This window comes from Rana temporaria, chromosome 1, assembly GCF_905171775.1.
Source record: "Rana temporaria chromosome 1, aRanTem1.1, whole genome shotgun sequence".
Lineage (NCBI taxonomy): Eukaryota > Metazoa > Chordata > Amphibia > Anura > Ranidae > Rana > Rana temporaria.
This window is the reverse complement of record NC_053489.1, coordinates 107,712,829-107,725,620: the sequence shown is the minus strand read 5'-3', so window position 1 is coordinate 107,725,620 and position 12,792 is coordinate 107,712,829. Positions and strand designations below refer to the sequence as shown.

Below are 12,792 nucleotides of genomic sequence, written 5' to 3'. Positions count from 1 at the left end.
ATATAACGTTTAGAAAGTTCAGATGTGTTAGGAGATTTTGTCTTCCTGTTTAACAGAGTGTGATGTCTGGGCATACAGCCAATATAGCCAACATTGCTGATTGGAGGAAAGGCACACACCCCCTCTCATCATAGGCAGAGACTCTCAGAGGTGTTTTGTAATAGGACCTGCTCCCTGCTAATCTCAGTTAGCAACCATCATGGTCACCATCAGGAAGCTGAAGCAGTGTGGTGCTGTTGACAGTGGGTTGGATGCAGGTAGATAGGACAAAAGTCTGGAGATGATCAGCACAATGATGCAAAACCAAAAAAAATGAACAATACGAAATCAATGTGTTTAAAAATGTTTTTTTTTTTACGGAAATTGTTCATGTATTGTTAGCAAACTAAATGTCAGCTCTTTAGGGTTTAGTTTTCAATTTTGACTTGTGTACTTTTAATTTTAACCATATGTCGATTATTATTATTATGGTTATTGTAATTTACTGCAGAAACTCATGTGTAAACAAATTCTGTGGGTGATCCCCTAACTTTTTTTTTTTTTCCCCCTCAGTTTTTTTGTAAAGTACATTATATTATATGTAAAATATATTGGGTACAAAAGAACATGCAGACACTGAACTGATTTACCTGCAATAACCGCTTTGTTTTGCTACTTCCGCTAGAGAGAAAATGCAGTCAGCAGTTGCTAGGTGATTAACAGCTTTAGACACTGAATGATAATGTTCTCCAAATTTGCTATAAATAAAAGATTAATTATAAACTTGAATCGTGTACAAGTAAGACTACTACAAAATGTATGTTATGGTAACTAAGTTATTTCCAGGAAATTAAAGAGCATATGTAGTAGGAAATTATTAAAATGCCAAACCAAATCAAGCCATTCGTGCATTTTCTATAACGTCATATGAAAAAATAAAGTACCGTATTTGTCGGCGTATAACACGCACAGGCGTATAACACGCACCCTAACTTTAAGAGGGAAGTTTCAGCAAAAAAACTTTCCACAGCCCCCTGCGTATAACACTCAGGCACAGTTTACCCTCTATTTTCAGGGTAAAAAAGTGAGTGTTATACGCCAAGAAATACAGTAAGTCCAACAGTGGATATACAGTATAATCGTTTGTGAGTCTGCTTTTTGTTTGTAAAAGCATTGTTTAGGAAGTACAATTTTTTTTTAAATTCTTTGGGCACATGGTAGCAAAAAGAGCCTGGATTTAGGCTCATCTGATTGATTAGGTTCCATTCAAACCTGCAATTAGGCCCGACACAGACTACATGCAAAAATCGCAGGGGGGGGGGGGGGGAGAAGGGTTCTTAGCGAAGACCAGGCACTGAATCAGGGAGGAGGCGAGTGATGAGCTTTTCTCCACCCAGCTGCAAGTTTGTCCTAGCAATAAGACAAGTTCCAGAAGTATATCTGCCACGTCAAGTAATGTTTTTATTATGTTGTAGGAAGGATGATCCGCGCATCGGTTGTTGTTCTTAAAGAATCTTAATTTTATTGAAAAGCCACAGTGTACACTCCCAGATAAAATCAGTTGATGCGTTTCAGCCTATGAGGCCTAACCCAATGTTTTAATTATGCAATAACGGATACACCAACTACCGATTATATATATATATATATATAGTCATGGCCGAAATTGTTAGCACCCCAGGAATTTTTCCAGAAAATCAAGTATTTCTCACAGAAAAGTATTGCAGTAACACGTTTTGCTATACACGTTTATTCCCTTTGTGTGTATTGGAACAAAACAAAAAAAGGGAGGAAAAAATGCAAATTGGACATAATGTCACACAGAACTCCAAAAATGGGCTGGTCAAAATTATTGGCACCCTTTCAAAATTGTGGATAGATAAGATTGTTTCAAGCATGTGATGCTCCTTTAAACTCACCTGGGGCAAGTAACAGGTGTGGGCAATATACAAATAACACCTGAAAGCAGATAAAAAAGTTCACTTAGTCTTTGCATTGTGAGTCTGTGTGTGCCACACTAAGCATGGACAACAAAAAGAAAAGAGAAAATTGTGGAAAAATATCAACAATCTCAAGGTTACAAGTTCATCTCCAGAGATCTAGACTTGCCTTTGTCCACAGTGTGCAACAATATCAAGAAGTTTGCAACCCATGGCACTGTAGCTAATCTCTCTGGACGTGGACAGAAGAGAAAAATTGATGAAAGATTGCAACGCAGGATAGTCTGGATGGTGAATAAGCAGACCCAAACAAGTTCCAAAGAAATTCAAGCTGTCCTGCAGGCTCCCTTTTTTTGTTTTGTTCCAATATACACAAAGGGAATAAACATGTGTTTAGCAAAACATGCGTTACTGCAATACTTTTCTGTGAGAAATACTTGATTTCTGGGGGAAAAAAAAGGGGTGCCAACAATTTCGGCCATGACTGTATATCTCTCTCTCTCTCTTTATATATATATATATATATATATATATATATATATATCGCAGGTAAATTAAGTATTGAACACATCACCATTTCGTAAAGGTGCATATTTCTAAAGGTGATATTGACATGAAATTTTAACCATATGTTGGTAACAATCCATGCAATCCATACATAAAAAAAAAAATAAGTTCAGAAATTAAATTATATGTAATAAAATGGAATGACACAGGGAAAAAGTAATGAACACTAACAAAAATGTATTTAATACTTCGTACAAAATCCTTTGTTGGTAATGACAGCTTCAAGAGACGCCTCCTGTATGGAGAAACTAGTCGCATGCATTGCTCAGGTGTGATTTTGGCCCATTCTTCCACACAGTCTTCAAATCTTGAAGGTTCTGTGGGCCTCTTCTATAAACTCTGATCTTTAGTTCTCTCCATAGATTTTCTATAGGATTCAAGTCAGGTGACTGGCTGGGCCATTCTAGAAGCTTTATTTTATCTTTGAAACCAATTGAGAGTTTCCTTGGCTTTGTGTTTGAGATCATTGTCGTGCTGAAATGTCCACCCTCGTTTCATCGTCATCATCCTGGTAGATGGCAGCAGATTTTTATCAAGAATGTTTTGGTACATTTTTCCATTCATCCTTCCTTCAATAATCTGAAGTTTGCCAGTACTGTATGATGAAAAACAGCCCCACACCATGACGTTCCCACATCCAAACTTCACCGTTGGCATGTTTTTTTTGAGGTTATGTGCAGTGCCATTTTACCGCCAAACATGGTGTGCATTATGGCATCAAAAGAGCTCAATTTTGGTTTTATCTGACCAGACTATATTCGCTCCATAATTTCACAGGCGTGTCTAAATGTTGTGCACAAAACAAGGTCCATAAAGACATGGGTGAGCAAGTTTGGGGTGGAGTGACTTGACTGGCCTCAACCTGATAGAACACCTGGGGAAAGAATTAGTGTGGAGACTGTCCACATCAGTGCCTGACCTCACAAATGCGCTTCTGGAAGAATGGTCAAACATTACCATAGACACACTCCTTCCCAGAAGAGTTGAAGCTGTTATAGCTGCAAAGGGTGGGCCAACTCATGATTGAACCCTACGGACTAAGACTGGGATGCCATTAAAGTTCATGTGCGTGATGCGAGCTCAGTTCCCTTCTCCCCCGACTTTGAAAATGGACCCAATTGAGGGTGAACTGGCGGTTGAGCAGCTGGCGCAGCCCCTGTCTACCTTATATTTTGTCTTGCAATCCTGCCATTCCCCTCGGATGGAGCGCCTCTGGGTGAAATGGAGTAAGGATGTGCCTGGATTGGACAGGGAGGATTGGGATGACTGTCTTGGTGAGAGCGCACAGGCGCTGATCTCTTCCAGGGATAGGTTGATTCAGGTCAAGTATTTGCACAGAACCTACTTTACACCGCAGAGGCTACATGCTATTTATCCTGATAGGTCACCGCTTTGCACCAGGTGCGGTGGGCACATTCCTGCACATGTTCTGGAGTTGCCCTAGTGTGGCTCAGTTCTGGACTGGAGTGGTTGAGCTCATTAACTATCGGCTTCATCTAGACTTGCCGGTCTCCCCTACTCTTCTGCTCCTCAGTATACATGATGATGACCAGAGGCCCAGGTATACCAAAATACTTTTATGTTTCCTTATCTTTTATGCTAGGAGGGAAATTGTTCTGAAATGGAAGTCCCGGTCCCCCCCCCCCCCCTCTGTGGGTTTGTGGGAAAGAGCTATTAGCTCAGCTTTACCTATGTATAAAATGACTTATATGAATCGGAAATGCCCTGAGAAATATGATAGGGTCTGGCAACCCTGGACTGCCTGAGGAACTTGTTTGCGCCCTTTGGATTTTTTTTTTGTGTTTTTCTTTTTTCTTTTTAATGCACTTCTATAATACTAGAATTAAGCTAGAGACTAGTGAATTGGGCTTTAAAGGCACACGGTACAAGTAGTATGAAAAACTAGAAAAGATTTTTTTATTATTGGTATAGAAATATCATAAAAACAGTTATAGATATAAAATCACAAATGAAATTAAATTAATAACTGGTTCCACACACACGAGGTTCACATTCATTATATGATTCTAACAAAGAAAGCATAAATAAAAAGCATAATCATAAAGCAGGTTATATCACAAATGACCAGGTGGTTATTCAGAGGTACAGGAGGGCTTGCTCAACATGTTGCGCTCTTTGGGATTAGCGCTTCCTCAGGAGCATAGATATCTCATTAAAAAGTAACCCGTGTTGGAGGTAAGCAACGAACGGTCTCTTGTTGGCCTATGGTTGGTTTTAATTCACAGAGGAATGTTACTTCAACCAGTTAGGGGAGTAGTATCATGAAATGAAAAAAAACAAAGTTGCATAGGATGGTATGGCAATAAGTTGCTGGTAAGCAAGACAAAAAACCTATTCCAGGGATGTATTCACAAAATGAGCTATGCACAAGGTACACTTGGCCGGACACGAGTGAGCAGATGGGTAAATCTGCCTCAACGATCGCCAACCTGAATAGCCTCAATCCATATACATGGGAAGGATAACAGGTAATGGCATTAAAGTCCTTTGTGCTGCAATAGAGTATGTAGCTTAGTGTATCCCTGGTTTTCAGGTGACACCAGTACTGCTTACCTCCAACGCGGGTTACTTTTTAATGAGATATCTATGCTCCTGAGGAAGCGCTAATCCCAAAGCGCGCAACATGTTGAGCAAGCCCTCCTGTACCTCTGGATAACCACCTTGTCATTTGTGATATAACATACTTCATGATTATGCTTTTTATTTAAGCTTTCTATGTTAGAATCATATAATGAATGTGAACCTCGTGTGTGTGGAACCAGTTATTAATTTAATTTAATTTGTGATTTTATATCTATAACTGTTTTTATGATATTTCTATACCAATAATAAAAAAATATTTTCTAGTTTTTCATACTGCTTGTACCATGTGCCTTTAAAGCCCAATTCACTAGTCTCTAGCTTAATTCTACAATATCGGGGCGGTGGCACACCTAACACTGGTGCATCCGTAGTATCACCCTACGATCGATGTACATGAAATTAGGTCTTTTTCCTCTCACTTCTATAATACTGTGTATGTCTTTGATGCTGTTGCCAGACTCCCTACATGTGATTGTTTTGACTTCCATGGTTTGAGCATTATTCTGTACTGCCTTTCTTTCTCTGTAACTTTTATATATTTTTTTCAATAAAAGAACATTCTGTTCATGTGCGTGTAAAGGCAGGTGTCCCAAGACTTTGTAAATTTAATAAATATATCTATGTGAAAAATGTGGCGCCAAATGAAGACCCTGAAGGGGAAATCAACGTAATCTCAAAAAACAAATAAATAGTAGGTATTCCACCCCACCATCCACTGTTCTAATGGTCAGAATGCAAATCAACCATGTAAGGTTATCCAGACGGTTCAAAAAGTCTATACTGTAACAATTGTACGCACCCCCATATAGTGAGCGCACAATCTATAACAGTAAAATTGTTGGATTTGCATCAGGAGCCCACACCGTGTCACTCCATATGATGAGAGTGCCACAGCATATGCCCCAAGGCAAAATGACTGCCCTTATCAATGGCCAAAATAAATGGCTGTATAGCAGTGAACAAAATCAGAACCAAAATATCACAAATGTCAGGGACACAAACAATATATCGTTACACCAGTGAAAACAAAGGGTAGTGCAAATGCAATAAAAATGGGTAATAACTATGCGTTACATATATATGCCAAGAGTGCAATGTCCAGTGCTTAAAAAAACATAAAATCTTCAATATATAAACATATAACTTTTCCAATAGTGCAATGAAGTTGCAATCCACCTAAGTGAATAATAAGTTTGGCAATAGACTGTGCCTCCAGAAAAGTGACATACACTCAATCGTGCAAATACTAGTCCTTATAATGGTTGCAATGACATTTTTTTTTTTTTTTAAATAAATAAACATATGCTCTCTTCAGGTGATTGGGTAAAGAAAATATCCTCAGGGACAATCTTCAATGCTGGACATAAGAATATATGAGTGGGTACTCTTACCGGAACAGGTGGACCCTCTAACTCACCATACGATGAGAGGGTTGTCAGGGCTTAAATAGACCGACTGTCTGGTCCGGGTGTCCTCACGATAATGGTCCTAGGCAGAGATGGTCCCAACTGTATTCCGGTGTCCAGAGACTTAATTGAATCAGGAATCAGCCTGATGGCGGTTGCTCAAAACCCCAAATCACAAGGGAGAAAAGAAAAAATAGAGGTGCTCCTCATAGTGTAAAACTGTTTTTAATGGTAAAAAAATTCAAAATTCCACACAGGTGACAGGAACTCGGTAAAAACATAAAAACTATCAAAGCCACACGTGCAGAGGAATAAGCAAACTGAAAAATCATAAGCAGCAGCAACTCCACCCTTGATGGGTAGAAGGAGTATTCCAAAGAAGAGAATGCAGTGGAGATGCGATGGATCAATCACCCGACCGGTTTCGTCTCAGAAAGACTTCAACTGGGGTATCTGCGGATACCCCAGTTGAAGTCTTTCTGAGACGAAACCGGGGCACCTCTATGTTTTCTTTTCTCCCTTGTGATTTGGGGTTTTGAGCAACCGCCATCAGGCTGATTCCTGATTCAATTAAGTCTCTGGACACCGGAATACAGTTGGGACCATCTCTGCCTAGGACCATTATCGTGAGGACACCCGGACCAGACAGTCGGTCTATTTAAGCCCTGACGACCCTCTCATCGTATGGTGAGTTAGAGGGTCCACCTGTTCCGGTAAGAGTACCCACTCATATATTCTTATGTCCAGCATTGAAGATTGTCCCTGAGGATATTTTCTTTACCCAATCACCTGAAGAGAGCATATGTTTATTTATTTAAAAAAAAAAAAAAAAATGTCATTGCAACCATTATAAGGACTAGTATTTGCACGATTGAGTGTATGTCACTTTTCTGGAGGCACAGTCTATTGCCAAACTTATTATTCACTTAGGTGGATTGCAACTTCATTGCACTATTGGAAAAGTTATATGTTTATATATTGAAGATTTTATGTTTTTTTTAAGCACTGGACATTGAACTCTTGGCATATATATGTAACGCATAGTTATTACCCATTTTTATTGCATTTGCACTACCCTTTGTTTTCACTGGTGTAACGATACATTGTTTGTGTCCCTGACATTTGTGATATTTTGGTTCTGATTTTGTTCACTGCTATACAGCCATTTATTTTGGCCATTGATAAGGGCAGTCATTTTGCCTTGGGGCATATGCTGTGGCACTCTCATCATATGGAGTGACACGGTGTGGGCTCCTGATGCAAATCCAACAATTTTACTGTTATAGATTGTGCGCTCACTATATGGGGGTGCGTACAATTGTTACAGTATAGACTTTTTGAACCGTCTGGATAACCTTACATGGTTGATTTTCATTCTGACCATTAGAACAGTGGATGGTGGGGTGGAATACCTACTATTTATTTGTTTTTTGAGATTACGTTGATTTCCCCTTCAGGGTCTTCATTTGGCGCCACATTTTTCACATTCACGTTCACGAAGCATCCACTTTGTTATGTTGGCAGCCTGATTCACGTTTTTATTGTGGTTTGCGCAATATTACACACACACTATTTTAATAAATATATCTACACACACACATACAGATTTTTTTTTTTTTTTTTTTAGATGTTTGCCTAGAGATCACATTAAAGAGTATGCTTACATTCCATGCAGAAAAATAAATACATCTTTAAGTGACTTTACACTTTCAATGTGCACTGAAGTGGCTGATAAGTTTGAGATATAAACATAAATAGCTGTTGATAAATAGGAATCCTAGGTATATTTTCAACACAATCTGTATTTTTAGACAAGGGATGATGGTAGATACGTACATACCATATATGTGCTGTAAAAAAGGGATTTTTAATACAGCTTACCTGTAAAATCCTTTTCTTGGAGTACATCACGGGACACAGAGCGGCATATTCATTACTATATGGGTTATATGGAGTACCTTCAGGTGTTGACACTGGCAATCTCAAACAGGAAATGCCCCTCCCTATATAACCCCCTCCCATAGGAGGAGTACCTCAGTTTTGTAGCAAGCAGTATGCCTCCCAAAATGGTCCCCAAAAAGAGGGGTGGGAGCTCTGTGTCCCGTGATGTACTCCAAGAAAAGGATTTTACAGGTAAGCTGTATTAAAAATCCCTTTTTCTTTATCGTACATCACGGGACACAGAGCGGCATATTCATTACTATATGGGATGTCCCAAAGCAATGCTCACAATGAGGGGAGGGAGAACATCTCCAAGACAAAAGGATTTAATTTAGAGAAATACTCAAATCATAATAAATCCAACTTAGTTGAGAAAAATAATCTTAAATTTTAAATTTAACTCAAAAAAGAGGAGCCCCCGGAATCCGAGGGTCTCAAACTGCAGCCTGCAGCACTGCCTGCCCAAAGGCTGTATCAGACTTCCTTCTTACGTCCAACTGGTAGAATTTTGTAAACGTGTGGACAGAAGACCAGGTTGCCGCCTTGCAAACTTGAGCCATAGAGATCTGGTGGTGTGCTGCCCAGGAGGCGCCCATGGCCCTAGTAGAATGAGCCTTTAATGATACTGGAGGAGGCAACCCTTTCAAGCCGTAGGCCTGAGTGATTAATTGCTTAATCCACCTAGAAATGGTGGACTTTGCAGCTGCCTGCCCCTTCTTGGGCCCATCCGGTAATATGAACAGCACATCTGTTTTCCGGATCTTCTTTGTAGCTTTAAGATAGGCCTTCATGGCCCTGACGATATCCAAGGTATGCAGCAACCCTTCCTTTCTGGAAGTAGGTTTAGGGAAGAAGGATGGTAATACCAAATCCTGGTTCAAATGAAAACTGGATACAACCTTCGGTAGGAAGGAAGGATGAGGGCGGAGAACGACCCTGTCCTTATGAAAAATAAGATATGGTTCCTTACAGGATAAGGCCGCCAGTTCCGATACTCTTCTTGCGGAAACTATGGCGACCAAAAATACTAACTTTCTTGTCAGTAAAACCAAAGGAATTTCAGCCAACGGCTCAAACGGTTGTTTCTGTAAACTTGACAGAACAAGGTTTAAATCCCACGGGCAAAGCGGGGATTTAACTGGAGGTTTAATACGTAAGACCCCTTGAAGGAAGGTCTTAACCAGCGAGTGGGTGGCCAGCGGCCGCTGAAACCACACCGACAGAGCAGAAATCTGTCCTTTGATTGTGCTTAATGCCAATCCTTTATCCACTCCTAGCTGGAGAAAACTTAATACTCTATCGATGGTAAATTTGCGAGAAAGCCATCGCTTGGACTCACACCAGCCTACATAGGCCTTCCAGACCCTGTAATAAATCACCCTAGAGACCGGTTTCCTGGCTCTGATTAGGGTAGAGATTACTTTCTGAGACAGACCTCTACCCCTGAGAATCAGGGATTCAGCTTCCAGGCCGTCAAATTTAGATGCCGTAAGGCAGGGTGGAGGATCGGACCTTGCGATAGCAGGTCTGGCCGTAGAGGAAGAGTCCAAGGGTCTCCCACTACCATCCTTAAGATTAGTGAGTACCATGCCCTTCTGGGCCATGCTGGAGCTACCAGGATGACTGGTATGTGCTCCACCCGGATCCTGCGCAGCAGGCGGGGTAGTAACTGGAGCGGGGGAAACGCATAAAGAAGTTTGAACCGATGCCAAGGGCAAACCAACGCATCGGTTCCGCAGGCCATCGGATCCCTTGAGCGGGACATGAACCTGTCTAGTTTCTTGTTGAGTCTCGATGCCATGATATCCACGTCCGGCACTCCCCATCTTTGGCAGAGTGCTTGAAAGATTTGTGGATGCAGAGACCATTCCCCCGGCAAAAGAGTCTGGCGGCTTAAGAAGTCCGCCTGAAAGTTGTCCACTCCTGGAATGAATATTGCCGATATGCAGGGCACATGAGCCTCTGCCCATAGGAGAATCAAGCTCACCTCTCTCTGAGCGGCTTGACTCCTGGTTCCCCCTTGGTGATTTATGTATGCCACGGCCGTGGCATTGTCTGATTGAATTCTCACCGGGAACCCCTGCAATTTTGACGTCCAAGCCCTGAGGGCTAGTCGAGCAGCTCTGAGCTCCAAGATGTTGATGGGCAACTGCTTCTCTGGCGTTGCCCAAGTACCTTGGCGAGTGCAACCATCCAAAATTGCTCCCCAGCCCGTCAGGCTGGCGTCTGTGGTCACTATCTTCCAAGCCACTGGGCTGAAAGACTTCCCCTTCAGTAGATTCTGAGGGTCTAACCACCAACACAGACTTTGTCGGACTCTTGATGAGAGCGGCAACGGGATATCCAAGGCCTGTGGCCTTCTGCTCCATGCTGACAGGATGGCTGCCTGCAGGATGCGAGTGTGGCTCTGGGCGTATGGTACCGCCTCGAATGTGGCCACCATCTTGCCTAGTAACCTCATACATAGGCGAATAGTCGGTTCCTTCTTGCTTAGAACCAGTAGGATTAATTCCTTGATGGCTTTGACCTTCCTCAGAGGTAGAAACACTCTTTGTTGTTCTGTGTCTAATCTCATGCCGAGATATTCCAACTGCCTTGTGGGCAGGAAAGCTGACTTTTCTCGATTTAGGACCCAGCCGAACTTCTCGAGGTATTGGACCGTGAGGGCCACTGCTCGCTCCAAGCCGGGAGACGAGTGATCTATGACTAGGAGGTCGTCCAGGTATGCTAGGATCGTGACCCCTTGGATCCTTAGTTTGGCTAGGATTGGAGCTAGGACCTTCGTGAACACCCGGGGGGCCGTAGCCAACCCGAAGGGAAGCGCCACGAATTGGAAGTGACGCGAAGCCACCATGAAGCGTAGATATCCTTGATGTGGCTGATAAATTGGAAGATGAAGGTAGGCATCCTTTATGTCTATGGACGCCATGAAGTCGTCCTTTTGGAGTGTGGTAGCTGCTGACCGCACGGATTCCATCCGAAATGAGCGGATCTTTAGGTATGTATTTACCATCTTTAGGTCCAAAATTGGCCTGACATCTCCATTGGACTTCGGGATGATGAATAGGTTGGAGTAGAAACCTAGCCCCTGTTCCAGGACTGGTACCTCTACTATTACTTCCTGGGAAAGTAGATGATTTAATGCCGACATTAATGCGGCTCCTTTCTCCGGATCGTTTGGAATCCTCGACTCCTGGAAATGAAGAGGAGGAAACCTTAGGAAATCTAATTTGTAGCCCGTGGCCACGGAAGACCGTACCCACTCGTCGGGAATGCTGGCTTCCCAAACCTCTGAAAAGAGTCGCAGCCTTCCCCCCACCTTCGTGGGTGGGGGCGTCCCTTCATAAGGTCGGCTTGGGGGCTGGTTTTGCTGGTTTGCGAACCCACTGCTTTCTGCCTCTAGCAGCCTGTCCTTGTGATTTGCTGTTGAAGCCGAAGTTTGCTTTCGCAGGAGGCCGTCGATACTGTTTGGCATTAGAGGGCCCCTGCCCAGGGGAGTACTGTCGTTTAAACGCAGGCCCCTGAAACTTCCTCTTAGTTGGCAAGAGAGTACTTTTGCCATTTGAAATGGTTTGAATGTATTTATCTAGGTCTTCTCCGAAGAGTCGTCCTCCCTCATATGGATAAGGGATAACGATAAACGTGACGCTTGCTGGATAGAATCCTTAATTGCGTCTACTGTAAAACATATGGCCCTAGGGACATCCGAAAATTCTTTTGCCTGCTGGGCAGGAATAAGTTTAAGCATCTGCTTAACTTGATCCGATAATGCTTGAGCAACCCCAATCGCAGCCACGGCTGGCTGTACTACTGCCCCTGCAGTAGTGAAGGAGTTCTTAAGTAGTGCTTCCAAGCGTTTATCAACTGGATCCTTGAATACCTGTATGTTTTCTACAGGGCATGTTAATGATTTGTTAATACATGAGATGGCTGCGTCCACTGTAGGAGTAGCCCATTTCTTGGAAAATTTATCTTCCATAGGATATAGGGCAGAGAATCTTTTAGGTGGTAAGAAGATTTTATCTGGCTTGTTCCAATCTTGGAACAAAACTCCCTCTAGTAGAGGGTGGATCGGAAATACTGCATTGCTTTGAGGCGCCCTCAGTGAGCCCAAAGCTGAAACCGTAGATACCTGGAGATCTGGTACTGGCAAGTTGAATGCATTATGGACCAAGTCCGTTAAGGCTTGAATCCACCAGCTCTCCCCTTGGGAGACTGCTCCAGACTCCTCTGTATCCGGATCTTCGATCCCTGAACCTACTTGGTCCTTGTCCAAGAGGTCGTCCAATTCCCATGAGGAAAGGACCTCCTCTTCTGAGGGTCCGCGCTCGGGCGACGGAGATCTAATCCGTTTA

The 12,792-nt window shown here is 42.5% G+C and overlaps 1 protein-coding gene across 3 annotated transcripts in view; it reads right to left on the bottom strand.

Annotated features, from left to right (window-relative positions):
• The window catches only part of MSH3 (mutS homolog 3), a 277,857-nt gene that overhangs the window by 71,567 nt on the left and 193,498 nt on the right, over positions 1-12,792 (bottom strand). For all 3 annotated transcript variants that reach the window (XM_040341613.1, XM_040341617.1, XM_040341611.1), the window contains one exon: positions 630-737. In XM_040341613.1, the coding sequence (XP_040197547.1) occupies positions 630-737 (108 nt within the window). The remainder of the gene's footprint in view (positions 1-629; positions 738-12,792) is intronic.